At 37.5% G+C, this 25,413-nt stretch overlaps 2 protein-coding genes across 3 annotated transcripts; one reads left to right on the top strand and one right to left on the bottom strand.

Annotated features, from left to right (window-relative positions):
• Positions 1-421: 421 nt before the first annotated feature.
• On the bottom strand, positions 422-24,482 carry LOC6570215. 2 transcript variants are annotated; one of them, XM_001996432.3, is made up of 12 exons: positions 24,148-24,482; positions 19,170-19,292; positions 17,982-18,145; positions 9,381-9,855; positions 8,277-8,670; positions 7,775-8,205; positions 7,380-7,524; positions 7,150-7,301; positions 6,715-7,031; positions 6,358-6,645; positions 4,674-4,781; positions 422-782 (listed from the first exon to the last, which is right to left on the bottom strand). In XM_001996432.3, the coding sequence occupies exons 1-12, from the start codon at positions 24,293-24,295 to the stop codon at positions 618-620; spliced, it is 2,910 nt and encodes a 969-aa protein (XP_001996468.3). In that variant the 5' UTR covers positions 24,296-24,482; the 3' UTR covers positions 422-617. The 2 variants fall into 2 exon arrangements, with proteins under 2 accessions (XP_001996468.3, XP_032597771.2); XM_032741880.2 differs by lacking the exon at positions 4,674-4,781.
• LOC6562871 lies at positions 10,338-11,275 on the top strand. Its single transcript, XM_001987850.2, has one exon. It carries the CDS (start codon positions 10,429-10,431, stop codon positions 11,176-11,178), a length of 750 nt encoding a protein of 249 aa, XP_001987886.1. The 5' UTR covers positions 10,338-10,428; the 3' UTR covers positions 11,179-11,275.
• Positions 24,483-25,413: the final 931 nt, after the last annotated feature.

Here is a 25,413-nt window from a genome sequence, read left to right as displayed (position 1 = left end):
CCGTAATTGGAAAAGAATTTTATAAAGAATACAATTGAAAAAGAATACAAATAATAACGAAAATAAGTTTGTAATTAAAATGCTACGTTTAGAAAGAAAATGTGACGATCAAAGAGGTCGACAAAAATAATAATTATTATAATAATAACAATAACTTACACTGAGCAAGCTTTAGCCTAAAGAAATAACTTTTTGAAAAATCTGGTATGCAAAGAAAATGCGAAATTAATTAAACATTTTTAAATGATAAGCAAAAAAAAAAACAGATAAATAAATAAAAATGAAAATTATATATGTACATTTAATGAAGGATATTGGTTTTTTGTTATAATAACAACTTATTTTAAGCAATTGAAAATAAAAACAGTTTCAAGCAAATACAAGTTCGGACTTTTCAATCAAAATGACTAATGTGGCAATGTTCTGCTCAACAACTATATTTTATTTATTTGCAACATTTATTTAACATACTCGTAACACATGTACAGCTAACAATAATTAGTTTATCATTTTATGCACACAAAGCATTATTCATGTTGGTTTGTGTAATTTCATTTTGTTTCTTTTAATGTCACTCATACGCACAGTATTCGGATACGGCGCTTGATGCACTCTCATCAGTTGTCATCATCCTGCGAACCCTTCCCGTTCACGTTTCCACTCCCATTTCCGTTTGCATTGGACTGTGATGTTGAGACCGGCTCCTCCGCAGAGCCAGCCACAATTTGTTTGGACGAATTCAATTCCGTTTCTTCGGGTATTACCTTCGGTCCCTCCTGATCCTGTGTGTCAGCACAAAAAATACGAGTCAGTCACAGAGTTTACGTTAAAAGTATATTCTTAGTGCATGCCGAATGCAAAATGCCGGATATTGATATATACATATACTTATCTATATATAAAATGTATGGCTAAATATATTTGTTAGTAGCATGTTATATTTGCAATCGAAACAATTGATGGTGAATATATATTGCATTATAATTCTGGTAAAGCATCATTCGTCATCCTCATCATCCTCATTTCTTTACTTTGTAGGATCGGATATGCATCCTTACACATTTTCTGACCAAATCATAATACCCCCGAACCGTAAATGTATTTATTTTAACAAATTAATTTTGTTTGCTTTGTGCATATTTGTTGACCTACCGCATTGCCGCCCTATGCCAAAATATATGAACTGAATATGAACGTTTCATTGCCAATTAAAATCTAAAGCAAATAAAGGGTCAATTTCACAAAAAGCGTAGTTTTTTTGTAACAATTATTTAGCTGCAAAATGCCCAAGGGACTTGCTTGATATTGAAATTGAGTTAAATGAAAAATATTTTGTTGGACCCTTTTGGCTGTGACAACTATTTATTATTACTATTATTTTTTTCAATCAATTGCACAATTATGATTGTTTGGAATCAAATTGAAAAGAGTCTTCTTAATTAAATCCAGTCTAATACAGTTGCCATTCAATTGAAAATTCAAACAGTGAAATTTATTTGGCTCTAACTCAAAAAAAAATAAAACTTGGATATGTAGATTTTCGTTCAGATGAACATTCGACATTCGAGAAAAAACCAAATATACTCTTTTTGCCACTGTGGGAATAGGGAATAAAAACCAAAGGCAATTGAATCACATTGTTCGCAATATTTTTGTTTGCTTCCAGTTTATTTTATTGAAATTTAAAAATACTTCCCTTGCATGCTAAAATTAACCCATACACATTTCAGTACCAAAACAAATCGAGTTTAAAACGAATGCTAACGGATGCAACATTTTTGTGTTTGCTTTTGAATGCTGTCATGCAGCAAATATGCTCGAATAAACCGCAGCTTTCGTTGAATATTCGATAACAAAAGCAATCATAAGGTATAATACCCATGTTTTCAATATCTGTGCTTTGATGATATTGTTTTCCACAATATCCGTCCATCTGTCCGTATGAGCTGCGCCAGAATTTCTAAGCTGGGCGTATTAAATACTTGCTCTAAAAACATCTTTTGATTTTTGGTAACTCACAAAATGTTATGTTGAGGTACGAGTATATTCACGTGGGTTATTAAAAACTTGCGAACGCTTTATCGATTCTTGTTCTTTTGCATTTTTGCTCTTATTGCACATTACCGGGCCATTAAGCTTTCGGCATAAATCCAAACGCATCAAAACTACTCGCAGTTATTTGTTTATTGAGTTTTATGGGGAAGCTGAGAGCACTTCAAAGCAATGCACCTGATTGCATAAACTCCACAACACAACACAACACACATGGATACGATTTTTGGAGAGCCCCTTTGAAACCCGAATGCTTTGATAGTTCTCAACAGTTGATGGCCATTAATTCGCATCTTTAATTCGTTTGCTTTCTGTTTCTCCGGCTCACAATAAAAATTATTTACGCGCAATTTCGTACTCACTTCTGGTACATTATGCAGTGCCAATTGGCAGTGTTGTTTTTCACCAAATTAAGTTGTTGTGGACCAAAGTCAACAATGATAAAAATTGTCCAGCCAACCAGCGGCAACAAATTAGATGGCATTCATTTGGAGTGTGTATTTCGATTTTCTCACAATCTGTGCTCTGCTCATTGAAGGAAACATTTTTTTTACCTAATAAGGACAGAAGAGCTGAATTGATAACTAAAGCCAGTTGGCTTATTTTTTCTGTCCTCAAATTTTGTCCCCACTCTAAAAGCTTTGTTTATTAAGGTTGGAACAGATGCAATTTCGTATCGTTATTGACCATTTACACGTATTAGGGTATATAAGTAATCGTCAGCTAAATGAAATCTGTTCCCCACTTTATATTTTGCCATCTTTGCCTCCCATCGATAAATCGTTTTATTTGCACCACAAGAAATACAACAAAAATAACAAACAAAAAAATACAATGCTAGCAAAGTGTGTGTGGTAAAAAAAATAGCTCAGTTCGAAGAGAAGGAAAGCTAACAGGAAATGGAAGAAAATTCGTACGTGCCATTAAAAATTGTAAAATATTGGTATGGAATCGGTGCTGGAATGAATACAGAATACAGTGTCGCAAAATGACATTTCTGTTGTGCTGATTAACAAAAAGAAGTGGAATATTTACAAATAGCTAACACATTCCATTTTTAGACTTCTCTTAATTGTATAATTTATAGAATAGTGTACTAGATATTCTAGAGCAGCGTGACACGGTCTATAAAGTTTTTCTCTGTTTCTATGTTCAGGAAAATGCCAGTATCCATATAATTTGTGTGTCAAATTTTCATCAGCAGATTCTATTTTAGCCCACTAGCTTCCTAAAGAGCTGCAAAAGCATTCGTTGCCATCGCTTCACATTTTGCGCTTCTTTGTTTGTTTACGTTAGGGCAATGTTTCTTTTTCCACCATGCAGTGCTCACATTCATTGCCATTTACCAAGTACTCCTGCATATACATATATATATATATATACATATATATATTCGTGTTCACCCAACGATTCATTGTTGCTTTTGCAACAGCTGCCATTGTTATTTTTTGTCAACTTGTGCTAAGTTGAACAACAAATCATTCGGCTTAAAGCGCAAACAAAATCAAAGCCAGAGAAGCAATTGCAAAGCCGACATTTTCAACGTATTTTTTTATTTCATTTTTTTTTTTATTTTTACCCTAGCAACATAAAAAAGAAAAATGAAAACCCCAAAAAATTACATATATATTTATTTTTGAATTTAAATATGAAATGCGTTGCGTGAGCATATGAATCTAAACGAGAAATGCATCAAATTAAACGAGAGTAAACTGTGCATGCATTAAGTGGCAGTGGTTGAAGTGGAATACCTCCACCAAACCGAGCGTCAGTGGCGCCTCTATCGAAACAAGTGGAGTCAAATGCCAACGGGGCAAATGGTGCAAGTGCGGGCTCTAATTCAACGAAATAACTAAATGCCCGAGTGGTTTGGCAAACGTAAAACCAGCATCAACAACTTCAACTACCACTTTAACAAAACCAACAACAACAGGAACGAGAACGAACCCAATATATATATATATATATATATGTGCATTTATATAGTATATATCCAAAATGCACTAGCCGCTAGCTAGCAGCTAGCTAGGCGCACTTGTCATGCAATTTCATGTTTGCTGATGTGAATCCTGTGGATTCCATGGTGCAAGGATTCGGGTGCAGTTATGTATGTTTGTATATATTTATGTTTTGTAATTCAATACGCTTGCAGAGAGAACTTTGGCTGAATAAATTATTTCTCTTAATCGGCGTGCAACCAACAGATAAGGTATATAGACTCGAACTTCTTTTTATGTTTCTTTATCTAGAAAATAGTTTTTAGTGCAAAATTTCACAATTAAATAAAATAAATTTAAAATATATATATTTAATTTTATATATTTTTTCAATGGGAAATCTTTTCTTTTCGGCTAATAAATATGAGACTATTTTTATCAACTAGTTTTCTTTTATAATTTTGATATTATCCTAAAAACTTTTCTGTTTTTTTTTCTTCTCTCTTTTCGTTTTTTTTCAAGGATTTTTAATAGTTGATTTGGTTTGATTAAATATAATATTCTAAGATTTCATATCTGTTAGTTGATTTTTTTCCCCTATCTGCAAGGGTATTTAATTGTCGGCATGCCTTAACTTTCTATCTTTAAGTGTTTTTATTTTGTCTCTTTGGGATTGTACATTACCATTAGCATAGAGCTGGGTATTACGGATAAATCGACAGCGGGTATGGTAGTTAACAAAACACTTGGATACTTTTTCATGCGGCTCGGAAAAAATGTTGATTCCACGCCCTGTTTTGTATGTATGAATGGCATTTGTTGTTGTAGCATAGATTTGTACAGTTACACACTGTGATGGAGATGCACTCGCATACCAACTCGCACACACACACACACACACACTCACACACACAAACACACACATGCAGCTCTCTTGGTTTGGACAAACTTATGTTGCACAAGCAAACAGAACAGAATGAAAAAAAAAACCACTGAAATCGAGGTTTGGCCTCTGGAATTCGCTTGCAATTTGCAAACGTTGGCTGCTTCTCAGAGCCGAAAACTCCCTGCTGTTTAAGTGCTGGCTTTGCTGGCTTTTGTTTCCTGCTCAGTGGTGTATAACCCAGCCCAGCCCAGCCCCGGCCAGTTCAGGACGACTGTCAGTTTGTCAATTTGCCTGTTAGTCAGTTGGTTCGCTCGACCAGCAATATCCACTGGAGAGTGCTGTTTGTTGCCTGAAAATGCTAAGGCAAAGTTTGGCATGTTCATAAATACATTAATTTGTTGCTGTTGTTGTTTGGCTGTTTGGTTGTTGTTACTGTTCTTGTATCCTTGTGTTGCGCATTTGTTGCAACCACATTTGATTTATTGAATTATGAATGCCAGGCAGCCATAAAAGTGCGCTTGAAAGCTTTGCTAATTAATTTTGAAATTAACTGCGGCAAGCGTACCATGGTGAGCTTAATCGAATGTGGCATATATCATTTAAGGCTTTTTAATTAAATCAAGCCAAGCCTAACTAACATTGTTAAACTAAATCTGATTATGTCTTCCAGTCCCGGTTTTTTCTTAAACATTGGCAATTAGCTTAAAGGTACTCTTTCAGCTTTGATACTCTAAGGTTGAAAATTTGTTGGAAAAAGGATTCAAAGCAATACAGGCTTGTAATAAGGAATTAACAGTTTGTTGATCTATTTAACTTCGAAAACTGACATTTAAATTATTTTCCAATTAATAACAAAAACCATATAAAAGTCAACGTATTTGTTTGAACTATGCGGATGTTTTTTTTGGCAATATTGCTTAACAAAGTCAACAAAATTACGACTGTAAGCTGTTTGTATTGAAAACAAAAATCCAATAATATTGGAATCCACTTGGAGCTGGCTGCAGAATCGATTTCAAAGCCATTCAAGCGGCAGCCAAAAGCCAGCAAGGGCAACAAATGCCAAAAGCACACGAATAAACTGGAAAATGAACAATAGACGGCAATAAACGGCAAGGAAATGCATTGGTGCAGAGCATCCGGTTGCCAAGACAGCAAAAAAAACACCGGGCACAAAGAATACGACAGGACAAACTCCTGGGTATGCTAAAAACTTATTGAGGCAACAGCTGCTGAACATTTTTAAAACTCACGAACCCTAACCGAGAGCAGAAGGCGCCATTCAAAACACAAATCAAAACAATTGACGGCAATCATCGACACAGGAAAAAAATAAAAATATATATATATATAAATATATATATATATATAAATATCAGACACAGACACACACATACAAAAACAAACACACGGCGAGATTTGCGAGTGGAATTGGATGTGGGATGTGGGATGTTTAAGACAAGTGAAGAACGCGAAACTCACCTCCAGAACGACACCCTCGAGGGCGGGTTGCGAAATGTTCTTTAGATTGCTGTGATTCAATTTGGGCGCACTGTCGGCACGATTGCGACCCAGTGATTGATTTGACGTTTTGTTATCGGCTTTGCTCAGCATCGAATTGTTCGAGGACTTGTGATTAATTTCGAGCGCCGAACGCAAAATATCCACTTTGGAGGCACTGCTGCCAATGTTGCCATGCTTCGGCACTCCCCGCAGCGATTCCACATTGTAGCTGCTGCGTCGCACCGACAAATGGTCGTGTATATCGGCCTGGAGGGGATAGGGGTTTGAATTTTTCAATTAAAAACTTTCGAATGTCAGCGAAGTTGGAAAACTAACCCGAGAGCCGCGCGGCAGCGATGACAAACTGCCAATTTGATTGTATTTGATCATCAGACTCAAGCGCTCCAGAGACATTGAGGTGCCCTGCTCCTTGGTCGCTGGCTCGGTAAGCTTTTCAGTTTCGCCCGCCTCAACGGCCTCGGCATCCTCCTCCGACTCCTCCATTGTGTGATCGAATTTGCGCAGCCAAATCAAATGTAGCAGCCCATACGCAATGCCACCCACAACGGCAAGCAGTCCCATATAGCGGAAGGCATCACGTGTCCCAAACTGTCCAATCAGCAGGCCACCCGTAAAGCTGCCACTGCCGCGCCCTGTGTGTGTTTGACGGACGCAAGTTTTTCATTAGACGAATGGTGCGTTATTAGTGATTAGATAGCAACTCCTACTGATACTGCTACTGCTACTGCTACTGTTAGTGTGTATACTTGCCCAAGCTAAAGTGAGCCATGCCAAGTACGCCAATCAGCGTGGCCAACAGACTTTTCGGCGCCAATATGGAGCAATAGGTGGCAGCTGCCACCCACATCAAATGGCAGGAGAGCGACTCCATGGCCTCGAACGGGAAGCACCACCAGGCGTTCCTAGAAAGAGGCGATGCCGCCATCAAATTACATGGCACGCACATGTCTGTCTGTCTACAGCAGCAGCAGCTCACTTACTCGATAAACGAATATCCCACGAGGCGTCCGGCGTGCGAAAAGAACGCAATGATAATCAAATTAACGTGCCCAAAGATCCGTGTGATTTTCTCAGCTCCATACAAGAATGGTATGCTGCTCACGGTGCCCACAGTAATTGTAATGCCTGGAATAAACCACCACAAACGAAGAGCCACATGAGCTTTTTTTTGCTGATACACGCAAAAAAAATATGCCCTCTATTTCAGAAAATTATCAGACTAAATCAGACAGCTCGTTCTTCTTTCGAGAATGTGAATTTTAAGTGGGCGGTTTTCATTTCACAAATGAAAATATCGATTTCTTTTCTTTTCTTTTTTATAGGGCATATTTTTTTTGTGAGTGTGCGTCGCATTGACAAAGTCACAAAGACAAACCTAACAAGTAGTTGGGAGCGCCGAGCTCCTTGAGATACAGGAATAGAAAGCTCTCGATAAAGCCCCAGAAATTGCCGAGGACAAACAGAAAACAGATGAACGCTATCACGTGCGGCATTTTCAATAGATTCCACAAATCCCGAAAGACATTATCCGCCGGCAGCTTCTCGCCCAGCGGCATCATTAGAACGGACATTGTCGATATGACAAGCAGCACATCATATGTATAAAATGCAGCCGAGTAGTCTGTGTAGCCCAATCCACGGGATGAATAGTCAATCATAATGCCGGTGATGGGCGAAAAGATGGCCATGCCAATGCTGGAGAACAAGCGTTCGCGTCCAAAGTCTCCGCCATATTTCTCAATCATTGTGAGAGCTATGGGATCCATAATGGTGACACCAGCCGACAACATAGTTGTTGCCAGGAATCTGCCAGATTAATAACAATTATAATAAATAACAACCATAAATATGATAAAGTAGACGTGACTATCACTTACCGCAGCAGAAAGTATACCCAGAATATTGTGTCATCTGTTTCCTTGTAGTCCGGCGGACAAATCTCTGGTGCATTCATTGTGAACGTGCAACGTTGCATCATGCACTTTACGGCTCCGGCGTTTACATAGGATATGTTTGTGCGTCTCACCAAGCCACCACAGCGCAAATCCAGGTCGTCCATATCAGTGAGATTGATTTGCATTTTAATAAGTCTATCCTCGCCGAATCGTTGCCTAATATCGGTGACCGTCTCGTTGTCATCCTGCTCGATTTCCATGCCCAACTGTTCCGTGGGATCCGCCAAATCTGGATGCATTTGCAGCATAAAGTATGTGGCACCCTCATTTTCCGAATGCACCCAGCTGCTGTTGTTGACAGTGCCCACTGTGGAAGCTACAAGGACCCTCATGTTAAGTATCTTTCAATTTACTTTTAATGTTAACAGACATGCACTGAACTTGTCGAAAGCACAGCAATAATCTAAACAACTGGCACAGTGCCAACAATGGCTTTAACAAATTTAAAATTTATGTTAGTTAAAAAGTAACTTCTTTTAAAATATAAAGTCATCAAATATAATTTACAGTCTGGCATATATAATAATAAAAATATATATAATATAAAACACGTTTCGATTTACTTAAATGTAATAAAGAAAAACCGTTCACAACTTTCTGGATGCTGGAGAAGTTTCAAAGTTCTGTAAGGTCGGAAACCATTAATGATGACAGGCTTTCTGCTGTCTGCTGCCTGCTGTCTGCTCTACATGCCAAACTCAGGTTGCATTTTACTCTGGTAAATTTGTTTTCGTATTTGCTGTCGAACACGCTAACTCGTTCTTTCGTTTTAATGGATCAAGTTTTTGCCTGGCCAAAACAAACTAATCAAAGTATAAGAAAGAAAAACAATACGGATATGGACATGGACATGGCCAGGTCGACTTGTGCTCAACTGTCAATGACGCCGTTGACAGGATTATAACCAGCGACTAACAAGCGAGCACGAGACCAGCTGTATTAATAATATGGCTGACGTGGACAAATGAAAGTCGACAAAAGGGCTGGGGACGGTGGCTGAGATAATAATGTGAAAGTGTCACTTACGATTCAATCCCTGCATGGACATGGCTGGCAATTCAGCTGATGATAATGATGTCGGGGGCGATTGCAGCAAGGACATTGCAGAAACGTTCTCCAGTGGCGGGAACATGGTCGATGACATATTAAGTGCATCTTGGTATCTGCTTCTCGTTTGCGTTGCAAATAGTGCTGGTAACGAGGATGCGGGCGATGATGTCGTCGATGGTGGCACAGTGGTCAGCATTGTTGGCTCTCTCGTTTCGATTTCGCCCGTATTGGATAATATCCTAGTCGCAGTTGTAGTTGAAGTTGCCACCGTTGTTGTTGTTGTTGTTGGTGTCGTTGTCCTTGCTGCGAACTTGTCTGGATCCGGCAATTCAGTGTAAAGTTGTGGATTAACTTGCTCCTGCATTAGACAATAGTCGACGCATTCATGGACAGCCAAATCCAGTTCGGGCTCCTCGGGGCACTCCCTGCTGGGGCAAGGCGACCACCAGACCTGCACAACAGTGAAAAAAAATCATTACAAATATTAGCTTATTGTGTTGCTGCAAAACTTTTCAAATTTCCTCTTTCGGAAAGACTCAAATTCGAAAAAAAACAACAACGTTCAATCTGTAAACGTTGATTTACAACTATCAACAATGTCAACGTCCGTTCGAAAGTTAACTGCAACAGTTCAAAGTTGAATGAATCTTAAATAACCACAGTATCTCAAAGCGATTTTTTTTAAATTAGGAGCAGTAAAGTAATCATTCGCCTTTCAAAAAATCATCTACGAATTTCCTCTAATTCCGAAGCATTTTTGCAGAAGAATAATTGTTGGCTGGTCGAGTTTCATTTGTCTGCTTTTCACCCATTTTGAATAATTTTAATATGATTTGAATATAACCTTTGAATCGAGTTGCTATAAATAAAATAAATAGTAGGCTGTTTTGCCGAAAAATCCTAAGGGCTTCGAAAATTAAATTGGTTACAGTTTGTCTTCAACTTCAGCTGAGAGTAGGCAGTAAGAAATTTCCTTAAAAAAAATATAAGTTGAGAATAAAAAGAAAAAATATTTTATTTAAAAATGTGGCCATTGTTCAACACTTACAGTTCGGAACTGCGTGATTGGATCAGTTCCCCATATGGGATTATATTGATGGTTACCTTTGTGGCATATCTGGCCTATATACAAATACGCCGTGAACATCCCACGTACGATGACGAGGACTACGAGAACGAGGGGCACGTTCAGATGGTTAAGCCATTGGAGAATCTCAAGCTGACAGTGGATAAGCTGAAGGAGTATGATTATACAAATGCCGAGAACAAATATTTGGTGGCCCTACTGGGAATTGTCTACGATGTGTCGTCGGCCCCATATGATTTTGGACCGAATGGCAAATATAAGCTGCTCCCAGGCACCGATATCATCGCATACATTAAGGATACGGCTCGATTTTTGTCTAAGGATTTTGAATCATATCTGAATGAATGGAAAGCGCTGCTCGAAGATCATTTCTATGCGGCAGGCGTTCTGATAACCAACGAAAAATTGGTTTCAGACTCCGATGGAAACCTATTCGTAGACGATAATGAATATAAGGACGTGAATAAAAATGAATTTGGCCAAGGAGATATAGCCATTTTAGACAGCTTAAACAATGATGATCAGCTGGATGAGAATTACACTCTCTTGGACTCAATTGAAGAAGTTGATGAATCGAATAAGACTTTAATTAACCGGATTGAAGAAGATATCATTTTTCATGATCAAAGCCACTTAAATGAAACATTTCATTGCTTGAGGGCCCCCCATCCTGATGCTAAAACATAAATAAATAACGGCTTATCTGCATATGCGCAGGCCATGTTGTCCTTGTTGTGGACATGCATTAAGTTCTTGTACATGCATGGCATGCATCCATTTCAAATTTTAATGTGAATTCAATAAGGTTGGGAGCGAGAAATGGGCGTGTCGTTGTCCGGCAGCAACGCCTGCAATAATAAAATGGTAATTTCCGTTGCTGCCCGGCATCGACAACGGCAACAGCGATTGCATATAAATTCGCTGCCATACGGCAAACTCGGCCATAATGCCATTAAATAACAAACCGCAAAGCAAGGCCCAAAGGAGCCAGCCAAAAACCTACACATAAATGTTGTCATGAGCTGCAGCAGAGTTGCGCTTCGACATTTCTTGCTGCTAGCATACCAATTCAGGGGAATAAGTTGGAATATGTAACGCAAAACACATGTTTGTGTAAAATACATTAGTCAAAGATCAGCCAGATCCAGTTTATCTCGGGCATTGCAGGCAATGTTCTAAATGAAGGGTCAACTTCTAAATGAAAGCACAGCTGAAAGCATAATGAAAACTTAAAATGATGCAAGGTTAAAATAACTTTTAAGCAGATATTGCATCTTCTAATAGTACAATCATGTCTATATAGATTCTCAATATTTATTAAAATCCAATAGAATTAAGGGAAAGTTAAGTCGTACTAATCCACGAGACAATTTCCAGAAGTATTATCTTATGATGATTTCACATTTTATGTTATATTATTTATTGAAAAGAGTATCTTATTAAATATATTCATTTAACATTTTTTTTGCATAAATTTAGTTTATCTTCCACATTCATTCATAACATTCTGCGAAAATGTTGCATTTCTTTTTGGAATAATTATAACTCGTCATCAAATAGCAAATTTGTATACTTGTTGTTGGAAATAACTGTATATGCCTATGTACACCGCAGCATGTCTTGCATTCCCGTTTTGTAGTCTTAATCTGTTGTTGCCTGCGAGTAACGGTAATTGTAAGTTCCTTATGATGAAGACCTTCTTCGATGCTATGTTTAAGCTATTTTCATGAAGTAAGAGTCAGTCGCTTTTTTTCGCTTGAATCGCGTAGTATAAGTCGGATGAAGCGGACATATATTCTGTATTAAATACTAAGCTCGGAATAAATATAAACCCCAAGTTATAATACTTGTTTTTAATAATTTTATTTTGTGGATTATTTCTTTAGTTCACTTTTCATTTTCAATTTAAATTTAATTATTCACTTTTGAAACTATAAATTTTTGTTATATTTTTTATATTTTGAATTTCGTCTGAAGTTAAATTCCACAGCAAAATATATTGCTGTATTGTACAAAATAAATAAAAGAATTGTTCTTCCACATTCATTCATAACATTCTGCGAAAATGTTGCATTTCTTTTTGGAATAATTATAACTCCTCATCAAATAGCAAATTTGTATGGTTGGTAAATAAAAATAATACAATTTTGCAATTCGCAGAAAAGAATTGAATTCCTTATTATGCTTGTGCAAATAATACAAATATTTATACAAGTCAGAGCATTCAATTCCGAGAGAAAAATATTGTTGCCAATAAGTGCAGCTTAAAGCTGCAGCTATCTTAATAATGATGTTATTGTATTTTATGTGCACATCATAAATACAAATTCAATATTCCAGAGTGTGTGAGTGGGTGGATGGGTACAGTGGCTTCACATTCACAACGACAAGATGTGGGAGTGTTTTGGTAATGTGAGTGCGTATCTCAAAGATACAAGATACTTTGCGCAAATTCTCATTTAATGTGCGCAATGCGTGCGACTAGCAATGGGCCAAAACCACATCGAGGCCCTTCACACGCAGGTCCATTGCGTTTCATTACGGCTAACGGCAATGGGGGAAGTTACACTTACCGTATTGCACCGTACACACACACACAAACACACACACACACAAACAGACACACACACTCGCATAAGCTGAACATTTGTGTGCTGTTAGTGTGGCTTAAGTGCTACAAAAAGACACATAGATAAATGTACGTGATACACACACAGGGAAAGCCGGCGTGCACTCCAATTTAAGTGTATTTTTCGGCTTGTATTTTGGCCTTACTTATGAGTTCTTCTACAGTTCCACAGTTCTACAGTTTTACCTGCTTGTCTACTGCTGGTAATACTGCTGCTGCTCGCCATGGTTGTGTTCTAGTTGGTTGTTATCTGCTAATAGGTTTGCACAATTTCTCGACTAACGCCTGCCCAAAGAGTGCCGACTGCAAAAGACATTTGAGTGATTTAGTACACGTTACCGGTCAGTCCATCAGTTCGTCAGTCCGTCAGTCAAGGCAGCAAGTCAGCAAGTCTGCATTTGATCTGGCATTTAAAAAGCACTTTCTGGCATTGTTTCGAGCGAATGTTAACTATTCGTTTTACAAGAACTTACATCTTTTATAGACGGAGAACTGTGCTTAAAGTTATTACACATACAAGTCGGTGAAGGACTTATTGTTAGACATCAAATGTACTGAAGATTTCTGCTAGTGCATAAAATACAATGCACATTTGTTTTATTTCATTCAGCGCCGTTTTTTATATTTTTTATTAGAATTTAATGTTTCTTAATATTCGCAACGTTCCAAGCCGTCGCAGACTTAAGCCCATCTATCTTCGATGCTTCGCTGCCGACCTTTTGGAAGCCCTTTTGTGCTCAACTGTGCCCTTCTCGGCACTGCTGTTACATATATTAGCAAGGAAAGCGCTTTTCCGGCATTTCAATGACAATTCAGTACTAAAATTTTTATTATAACAGAGGAAGCAGCAAAAGCAGCACCAGCACCAGCCGGACACACAACAAAAGCAATAATGACAGCAGCAACAATAACTCAAACTATATACATAAACATAAAATACACAGAATCCATAAAATCAAGAAAGAAGCGCTATTTTTGGCACGCCGACAATTATATGCCCCTGCCGAAGTCCAAATTCTCACATTTTATTCAAATTATTCATTTAAAAATTTGTTAACCTTTCGAAATTCTTTCCAATAATTAGTTTGTCTAAAATACTTTAACATATGTAAACATTTTTATTTAAAAAATTCGTTAAAATAATTCGAGTTTGGTTAAATTACTTTGGAAATATAAATAAGATATGACGACTAGATATTGTAGCAGTGAAAACTAAATAATATTTCTTTCCCAAGCATTTACTTTAATCACAACGATTGAGCTCTTCCCAAATAATTATGAGCCAGCCAAAAATCTGCACAGAATTATAACAGGCAAAATACAGCCACACTTTACACAAAGTAGATGCCAAGCAGAGATTAGTTTGCATTAAAGAAATTTACAAGCATCTCGACTCGACTGTTGATATATGCAAACACTTTATTTGGTCATAGATCTCTGCTCGAATGCATTGCACACATTGCACACGCCAAAATGATGCTGCTCATTGCAAAGGGTATGAATAAAAATGTGAGGCATACAAATTTGCTCAATGCCTTTTTGGGAACATCGATGTCGAGCATCAGCATTTATAAGGTCCAGTGCCAGACAACCCACACAAACGACACACTTGCACAGATATTTGCTATATTTGAATGGTTATACATGACACAAATTTATGCGCATGCAGAAATCGAACAAAAAATATATATATACAAAAAAGCAGAACAGAAAGTGGGCAATTTAAGCAGCCTGCAACTTTGCCCCACACAAACACAAACACAAAATATTCCGATTCAGATGAAAAACAGACAAACTGTTGGACACATCCACAGATGCAGTCGAATAATGCTAACTGGGTGAACCTCACACATTGACAGGTACTCCAGACACGCACACATCCAATGCGTGTGGCTTGTTTGTGCTCATTTTTGGGCAGTCTGTGTGTGTGTGGCTGTGTGTGTGCTGTGTGTGTGGCTGTGTGTGTGTCTGTGTTGTGTGTGGTCTCCCTCTGTGTGTGTGCTGAGTGTGCTGTGTGTGCTGTGTGTGTGAGCTAAAAGCTGCGTTTGTGTGTTCGCCAACGTGTTTCAGAATGATGGGCTCGCAGCAATTCGTAGTTGGTTCTTCTTCTCCTTCTCTGTTTCTTTATGTGTTGTGCTTTACTTTTGGCGTGGCATCACACACACAAACACACACACACAGTACACAGACGTACTCCACACACACACACACACACACACACAATGACATGTCGAAAGAGACAGAGAGACGTTTATAACCTCACTTGTTAGCCTTGTGTGTGCGTTTTATGGCTCCGTGTGGCAATGGGCGTGTTTCTTAGTGTATATGTCTGTGTTGCATGTGACAGCGTTATGGCGCCTCAAATAACAGCCGGCATTTATGTTCTGCTGCTGCTTCTAATACTGATGCTGCTGCTGCTGCTGCTGTTTGCTGTTGCTGCTGCTGCTGATGCTGCTGTTGCTAGCCGTTTTGCCAAAAATGGAGACATGCAACCGTATAGCACCGCTGAGCATACGTACACAGACACTAACACACACACACACTAACACACACAGAAGGTTGCGTGTGGCGCAATTGAAAACGTGTTCGTTGCAGTAGTTTGAGATAAGTAAAACATTCCCATGGCAATACATGCTGTACATGCTTGTATTCAAGCAGAGGTATTTGTTTTAGAGACATGCTGAAGTAAATTAACTAAAAGTGATATTGATAGACAAAGGATGGCTAAAGTTAATAACGGCTTGCACATTACTTTCATTAAGCATGGCTTAATTATGCTCAACTTATAAATACAATCTTTTCATTGCATTAAATATGTTTAAAAAAATAAAAATATATAAACAATATATAAAGCTATGAAAGCAACTGTTTGGTCAAACTAATTTTGAATACAACTGATATTGAATGATCAGCTGTTAATTTGTCAATTTATCGCTACTTTACATAACTCTGTTAAATCTTATTCACGTATGTAAACACTACATTGTAATTTTAGTAAATATCGATAGTTTTTACTATCGAAGAGTCCGAGTTGGAGACAAGCAAGCCTGACGCGCGCTTTTGTTTCGGTCATATATAAACTTGCTAAATTAAATAGTTTGAACACCGCCCAGATCTGAAGTTTCATGTTTGCATAAAAAACGCTTTATGCATCGAATAGCAACGAACACATTTTCAAAATTTGCAAACACAATGCTCTGTCGAAGTTTAAGCTAAAATGGCCTGAATTACCGAATTTTGGCTCATACCCAAAAATCTCGTGCCAATAATTTGAAAGCCTTGAACCAGTTTCCACTGGATTTCAATTACACTTTAGTTTGAAAACACATATTTTTTTAACATAAAGTTCTATAACTCTGGCATTAAATTATCTCAGCAGAAGCCAGTTTTTTTTTGACTAGTTATTGAAATATTATAATATATTGTAATCCGTGTAGCCAGTTTGTCATCTGTCATACCTGTCAAAACTTGATTTGAATTGAGCTGATTGAATAAAATCTGTTTTCACATTTATCACAAATCAAAAAGAAAAAAAAGATGAGGGCAACGACCATTTTTTTAAAATTTGCCAACACGATTCTCTCTAAAGTTGATGGTAAACTTTCTAAAATCGAATGATGGCACGTATTCAAATATTCTAGTGCCATAACTTTAAAAGCTTGAAACCAATTTCCGCTGTATTAAAATTGCTTTTAGTTGCAAACCATATATTTCGAATAAAATTCATATTATAATTCTACAACTTTCATATGTTATGTTTTTGTGTGTGTTTGTGTGGTGCTTAAGCCAAGACAAGTTTATTTCACTGACTGGTGATAAAAATATAATCCAGAGAATGTGTATAATTCTAGGCGCCTGGGATTTTTATGTCACGCCAGAAACTGTCATGGCTGTCAAAATAGAATTTGGACTGAGCTGTAGTGTGTGTCTGAGTGCACATTTAAGTCGCATATTATGGTCATTGATTATGACGGCATCCAGAAAACACTAGCGAGTGGCTTTAAAGCAGATTCGCGTTGCCAGTTGCCTGGTTTACTGGGACAACACATCCACCGAATATTGATGGCTTAATTATACTTGATGTTTATGGGCGAAACGTGATTGCTAAAATCTAATAAAAATCATATTTGCTCCGGACAGCCATTAAACTCTAATGCCAGCACACACACGTGATAGTTAACCACCTCCGACACTCAGTGTCTTCGGGCTACTTAGCTTTACCGACTCTGTTGTCATAGTCATCATTATGCTGTGGGTGCATTACTAACAAACAGCAGCAGCAACGACAACAAGAAACCGTAAAGCAACCGCATTAAATCTACCGTGCAACAGCTGTATGCAACATGAGAGGCCCTTTCATGCTGCTTGTAGTTCATGTTCGCAACTTTGTGCACTACATTTAATACCTGTGGTGGCCGGGTGTGTGTGTGTGTGTGTGTGTATGTGGTTTTATGTATGTGTGTGTGTGTGTGTGTGTGTGTGGGTATTTTTGTGACAGTTAGTGTGTACTTATACTTATAGAGCAGCTTGTGCAGACTGCATAAGAGCAGAGTCACATCCCTTGTTGTGGCAACGTTATTACTTTCGACTTTCAACATCTTCGAAGTTGTCAGCTCTTAAGCAGTTGAAGCTAGTTGCTGTTTAATCCTGAAGGCAGTGCCTTAATGCTAAATAGAAAGAATCTTTTGCGTGGCTGTTGCAAACCAATTTTCGTTTTCAAAGCACGTTTATCCATTACGATTAGAGCGATGAAAGTAATTAAAGAGAATATTTCAACAAGACAAACTTTTATTGTGGTTGTTGTTCTTATTTTTCCTGTTATTGTTGTTGTAGTTGTTGTTGTGGTGAAGTGCATGCTTACCTCGATGTCGCCACTGTCCGGATGTCGCAATACGAACGCAGATGGCACCACTCCTGGTATCTCCTGCTGCGGAATGAAGAGCAGCGAATGATGGAAAATTGCATTCAGCAGAAGACTCATCACAACGACTGGTTTATATTTGCCAAATTTGTCAACGAGAAAACCTGACAAAGATTGGCAGAGAGAAAAATACTGAAGTTGAAATGGAATAAACCATGCGAGTGTGTGTGTGTGTCTGTGTGTGGCTGTGTGTATCTGTATATATGTATATTTATCTGTAACGGTAACGGTATCTGTATCTGTGAGTGAGCAAAGTGTTGGCTTAAGTGCTTCAGCTTTATCAAGTAAGCAAGCTGACTACAAGATGTCCCTCACCATTTACAAAGTAAGTCACAATTTATTCATAGATTGAGATGAATAGATTTGGTCAGCATAAAAGAAAAATACCATTTCCTAAGTGTAATTGGAAATAATACTGAGAAGATTGAGTAACAAGACTTAAGCTCTGCTTAGAAGCTGCATTCAAGCATATCATTTGAGCTGACTCGTCCAATATTCTCAACAAATAAATAAATAAATAAATAAATTCCGCATGCCCAACAAAGTATGCAACGGATTTTATTTTAAATTAAAATTTATAATATTTATCTTTAAATGTGAAAATCTGAAATTCAACGTTGAACAGATCTTTATTGGTTTGTTTTCACATTTTTCACACAACTCTGTGATGCATCAAATGTATCTGTGAAAAATTGAACTGGTCCGCAATAAGAGATGAATGAGTAGCAATAAAAAATTGATGATAAACAGCTACTAACTAAGTCATCGACTGCTCGATTCTCTGCAGGTAAAGTAGCTGAGGCCAGTAGATAAAAATAAATGAAATTTTAAAAAAATTGAGCTCAAGTGCAGTTAACTATTGATTAAGTTTCTTTTGCCTTGCCTGCACTTCTTTTGCCAACTTGGAGAGGTTTCAGTAACAATGTTGTTTTTGTTCAGCCTTCAATCTTATTTTCTTATTTTCTTGCAAACTTGGCATTTACACACTTTAGCTTTGCTTGAAGAGAAATTCAATACTTATGTCAAAGTCACATATGATATCGCTGTAGGAAAGTTTTCTCTTCTGCTTCCTGTATTCCAGTTTATCAGTTTTATTTTGCACTGCACACACTCTGCCACTTCACTCACCTGTTATCGGTGGACTGAGGAAGGTTGTAAACGGCAGCGCCAAATAGATAATCGCAATCTCCTCCACCGTCAATCCAATCGACTGCATGTGTATCGTCAAATAGGGTAGCAGTGATGAAGTGGCTATAAAAAATAGGACGCATGAGTAATCATTCACATACATGTTAAATATTTATGCATAATATTCTCGTACATAATCCAAAGCTGTGCTCTAACTGTTCACATTGCGTCCTTTTAAGAGGTTTAGCAATAATGTTTGGCATTTGCGCATATTCAAATGACTCTTTATGCTCTGCTTGATAAACGCAAAATTGTTAATCAGCTTTGCTCGCATAATACATATTTGACTGTAAATTGATTTAAAATAATTTCATTTACTTCGTTTAGGAAAATATCATTTTTATTATGCGCTCGGAGCAGAGGCAGCTGTGGCAGTTGCATAAAGACATTTGTTAAATAAAATCACTCAGGCAAAAAAAATGGGTAAAGTTTCATCAAGAAAGCTCAAGGACCTCGAGCCACGCGCTGCATGTGCTGGCTGTGCTGGCTGTGCTTGCTCCGCCCCCTTGCCCACCTCCTCGAGCACATTTCATTAATAAATGATGGACATACAAAACAAGCGGAATGCGTCCAGGTGCAACCAGAAGAGAATAACGGCAAATAATGACGTCAAATTGGGCGTGGATAAACCGAAAAATCCCCCGGCTCGAGGATTGCAGATGGCCCTCGACAGACAGTGCAGAGAGAAAGACAAAGAGAGCGAGAGAGAGAGAGAGAGACACACACAGAGAGAGAGAGAGAGAATCAGAGAGAACCTTGACCAATTTCAGTGCAAACCCAATCCAGTTGCACGCAATTGGATTGTGGATTGTGCTTCGTGCCATGAATGCAAATTGCTCTTTAAAAAGCATTCTGCACTTTCCATCATGCTGCTTAAATTTCACTCGCTTTTCCAGTGCCTCAGATAATTATCAACGAGTGCATGCTTCATTAAGTGGCATATGTGCTTGCCTCTGTGTGTGTGTATTTGCATGTTTATTTTGAAATTCGTAACGACAAAATGGAAATCATCGCTGTAGGAAAAACAGTGGAACTTTCCCTTATCGAATTTTCTGTGGATCGACCGAAATTTAGTAGAGCCAAACTAGATTCAATTTCGATTTTAATTAAAAAGTGGAAATGCAAATTCTAAATTTAAGAAAGACTCCTTTCTGAAATGCAGAAAATTGTAATGAAATTTGTCTCAGCTTCAAATTAAATTCAATCAATTTGTAAGCTATGCAAAACGTTTTTATCTATTAAATATTAAAATATTTATGTTTAACAAAAAATATTAATAACAAGATAATAAAGTTAAAAGTTATGTATATAAAATAAAGCACAGAATTTTGGAAAGACACAGAAAATATACTTTCTGTTTAATAAGATGAGTTGCTGTTGGCGCCAGGACAATGTCGAATTTCAAGCAAAAACAAAAATATTCAAAGTATTTACTTCAAATAGAAGTTCAACTGTGTAATTGACCTGGGCAGATGTTCAATAAGTTGCTTTATAAATGTTGTCCTTTTGGAACATGCAGTGTGAAAATGTCCGGTAATGTTCTGAATGCGGATTACTTTAAATGGTAAATGGTAAATGGTAAACTGCATCAGCGCAATTGCTGCAACTTTCTGTGTATCTGTATGTGTGTGCGAATGTATCCTTAATGTAATAACAATTAATTGCTTTATGTCTGCGTGCGTGTTTGTTTGGTCTTTGGCACAGCTGACGGAAACGGAAATACATTAATTTCAGGGCTGTATGGATCGGCGGACATGTTCGTCATCGCCTCGCTTTGTGTCTCCGTGGTGTGCATTTATAATTAATTTCAAGCCGGAGGCCGCTCCTGTCCGAGCTCTGATGACACATTTATGTGGGTACTTAAATAAGATTTATAAGCTGACTTCAAAATTACACATTTTACAACTTAAAAAACGCTTGCAACTCAAAAATTCATGATTGTAGCTGGCTTAGATGCATTACTTAATCGATTAGGTACAAAAACATTCAAAATTATGCAAATTATTGTAAGAGCACGTTGCCAATTATAAATGTTGATTGGTAAACGCAACAAATGCCAACTTGCCGCTGGCCACTTGAGAAAGTCAACGACTTGTTGTCCTTGGGTATATATAAAATCAAGAAAATGTTAACCGCTGGACAGCCAAAATAAAAATCTCGGACAAAGGCATGAATATTAGACCAAATAAAAAACACATTAATACTAATATTTGCGGCAATTTGACTTTAATGGCATAAGACAACATGAGACCAAACTGCCAAACAGAGGTCACATAAAGAAAAGCCGACCGAGTACGGGGATGGCGGGCAGGAGAGTGAGACGGAGATACACAGAGAGACAGAGAGAGAGAGAGAGAGAGAGAGAAAGAGAGGGAGAGCAGCAAACAATCGCAAAATGTTTTTGTCATTGACCGCTAGCAGCAAAAAAAAAAAAAAAGAAGAAAAACGGCGCACGGTCAGATGACTTGACTTGACTTGAGTTGATTTAAGTTTAAGATACAAACACACACACATACACATATATATGTATTTATATATATATACATAGCTAGACAGATAGATACATAGATACTTGAAGGCAACTACAAGGCGAATGAAACTAAACCTTTCTCAAGCCATAAAGTACATAAGATAGATTTATTTACAAAAGCCGCACACACTCAGTCAAATGGTTGTATGTCTTAATTGCCACATGCTGAGAAAAGCTGAGCAACTCATATCCAAAGATGCATCATTTCTCATCTCTCTCTCTCTCTCTGTCTATCTCTCTCTCTATCTCTCTCGCTAGTGTTTGTGTAATTAAATTTATACAAATGTGTAACACATTTTGTGCCTAATTGATAGCTTCCGACCAGCCCAGTCCCCCAGTTCCACAGTTCCACAGTTGCACAGCTCTACAGTTCCATACTTCTACAGTTATACAGTTCCAGATCATCACACGCACAGAAAGATGCTAGATAACCACTTGGATCGAGGGGCAGTTGCGGGTGGCAATGCGTTGTGATAATGAATTCAAAGATTTCACTGCCAGCCTAACTCGCATCTCATTGTGGATAGAATTGCGAGACTGCTCACTGTCTAAGTGTGTGTGTGTGGGTGTGTGTGTGTGTGGGTATGTATGTGTGTGTGTGTGTGTGTGTGTGTGTATTTGTGCTGGCAAGTCTAAATTTAATTGCGTCGGTGTTGTATTCAGCTTAGTTTTGCATTTCATTTAATTTGATGTTTTGATTTGGACAATCAAGATATAACAATTAAGTGATTACAAACTAAATGAAAGCATTGACTTAAGCTTAATTCCACGAGTCCAAGGACCATTTGAGAAATGCTTAAGCCTGAGTGAAATCAAATATTTAATTATGTAATAACTTCCAGTGCAATTGCGCTTTGGGCATCTTGGCTAATTCACACTGGTTATTTTTAAATTTGTTGATCTGATTGGTTCTTTGGGGTTTCCCTATCGAACAAATCCTGCAAGTCCCTTAGAAATTGTATAAATTCGTTTTCTATCAGTTTAACATATAAAATTGTATTTCTAATTTTTGTTTTTTCTGATGATTAAATAAATAAGTAAGTAAATGTGCACACATTTTTACTACAGAGGGCATACAAAATCCAGTTTCTGTTTACATATCTACTAATCAATATATATATAGTTTACATAGATACAACTCCGTGCGTAAATATTTGAAACTTTTGTAGATTCAATGGGTAAACAAAAATACGAGTTGTGACACAGAAAACTTTTATCCACGTTCATCTTTTATGTGACATTTTTAAAACGCTGCTCCACAAACACAAAAACATCGATTCCAAATTGAAGCAAAAACAAAAAACAAAAACCAACGCAGCCATTAAATGTTCATGGGTGGACACACTGGCGTCCAGTGTTGGTCAATGGGTGTGCTAAGCTATTCGTTCTTTGGGCAGGAACCGGCTCTTGATGTGAATATTTAAAAGTTGCGATAAAATAATAATTCTCAAATCAAATATTAATTGTAATAATAAAGGTGCGGCTTAGTTGCAACAGGTTAATCTATCCTTTTTGGAAAGTATATATCCACTTGCATAAGTGAAAACCAGTTAATACGATTGAGTAAATTACCAAAATAAATAGCTAAGCAAATATAATATCTAAACAGTTAGTCGGGTTCAAGTTCCAATCAGTCTTCATATGTGCAAAAAGTTAGCTAAGCTGGAAACTACGTGCTTAGTTTAAAATATGTGCATAAAAGTAGTAAAATCAAATATGCAAATGTTGAATATTTAAAATTATATTAGAAAAATTACGAAATATTATATTAGATGGTAAAAGTTTGTTGCTCACGCAATGTACAATTAACTCACAAACGAATCTACTATTTTCTCTTCCAAGTCAGAAACGAATTAGACCTGAATTTTAGAAAATTGCCGATGAAAACAACAATAAATAATTTGTATCGTCGTAAAATCGAGATTTATTTCAAATTAAATTATTTGAATAAATTAAATAAAATGTTGGCATATAATTAACTGCAATTAAGTAAAGAAAATACCCTTGTTTTTTCGAAATATACTTTCTGAATAACATTCTAAAATTCAGTACGATTATTTTTCTGAGTGTGGCGAGTATTACGCTAGATCAAATGTCACAACTTCTGCTCACACTACTGTTACGTATTAGTTTTATTTTTTTATATGCCTATGCCCATATCATAAGCAACAGTGTAAGCCCAGTCATAATTGGGTTAAGCCCTAGCACCACACAGACTACATTTGAATTGTGTGTTATCAGCATAAAAGGCTTACACTCACTGACTCGATTCGACAACAAGCTAATTGCACGTCACGTTTGTAAACCCCATCAAACAGCCCTCTCCCCCTTCCGCCCATTTATAATTGGATTTTAATGTGATAGTCTTAATGGTATTTGAGTACTCACCTCCGTACATGACAAAGAGCGTTATCTTGAGCATAATCAAATTTGGATTTATGCCTCGTCGCTGGCAGAATTCACCAAATCGGGACAATTCGGTTCTATCTGTGTGGACGGTTTCCGTGACCGTCTCCTCGCTGGCCATTTTGACCATATCACGCGCACACACACACACGCACACACACAATACTTATTTGTTGTTGCTGTTGTTGTTGTTGTTGTGACAGTTTGAAGTTCGTTTCAATGAAATGCAGCCGACGTGGCTGGCTTAGTTTTGAGTTTCTCGGTCAGACACTCACACACACACATGCGAAAGAGAGACGCGCACACACACACACACACACAGGTACAGTTGCTAGAGCACACACACCCACTCAATATGTGTGTGTGCGGGTGTGGGTGTGGGTGTGGGTGGGGTGTGTGTTTGCATCTACAGGGTTGTGACTGACTTTTTCTTATGCTTTTGATTAAATCCAATTGAAATTTGTGATAATAAACGGCGCACAAAAATCGTTTGTTGTCGTTGTTGGTTTTTTGTGTTTGATTTGTTTTTGACAAAATCGTCGTATATATGCACCGTATACATACACACATATATATATATGTATATATCAGATATGCGTATTACATTGTGTCTCACTCTAAAAATAAACCATTAACATTTCTCAAACGTCGTTTCTGATTTGCTCAAATTTCTTCGCTTTTGGTTTATTTTATTTGCTTTTGCTGCTGCTGTTGCTGCTGCTGTTGCTGTTGTTTTTTCAAGGTTTCCTCGTTGTTGTTTGTGTGTTGCACTTCACTTTGCACTCTAATCACATCTTTTGCCTGCATTGCGTATACGTAATTTAAATATTCTTTATACACTGCCAGTTCATTTTGCTCGGGGTTTTTTTTTATATATTTATTTGGGTAGGGGCTGGAGGGTGTGACTCGGAATTGTTTTTGGTTTCTGTTTTTTTTTCTTCTTCTTTTTCTTCGTTTTTTTTTTTGGGGCTGCGCGTTTTAAACTTTCACAGTCGCTGTTCGCACCGAGACTGAGAAATGTGTTATCCGAGCAAACCCCAAAAACGATTTGTGCATACAAGTATGCTAACTATATCTTTTGCAATCTCCAGATCGGAGCACAGGCACACAATGTACAAATAGCCGCTAATCTGTGCAGTCAAACGTTGCTCACTTCCACCAAGCTGATGATCATGACGATAAAGCTGATGATGATGATCATTCATCACGATTATGATATTCTAACTCATAAATTGGACCAGTTACCGT

Source organism: Drosophila grimshawi, unplaced genomic scaffold (assembly GCF_018153295.1).
Source record: "Drosophila grimshawi isolate 15287-2541.00 unplaced genomic scaffold, ASM1815329v1 contig_1377, whole genome shotgun sequence".
Taxonomy (NCBI): Eukaryota; Metazoa; Arthropoda; class Insecta; order Diptera; family Drosophilidae; genus Drosophila; species Drosophila grimshawi.
This window is presented reverse-complemented; position numbering and strand designations above follow the sequence as displayed.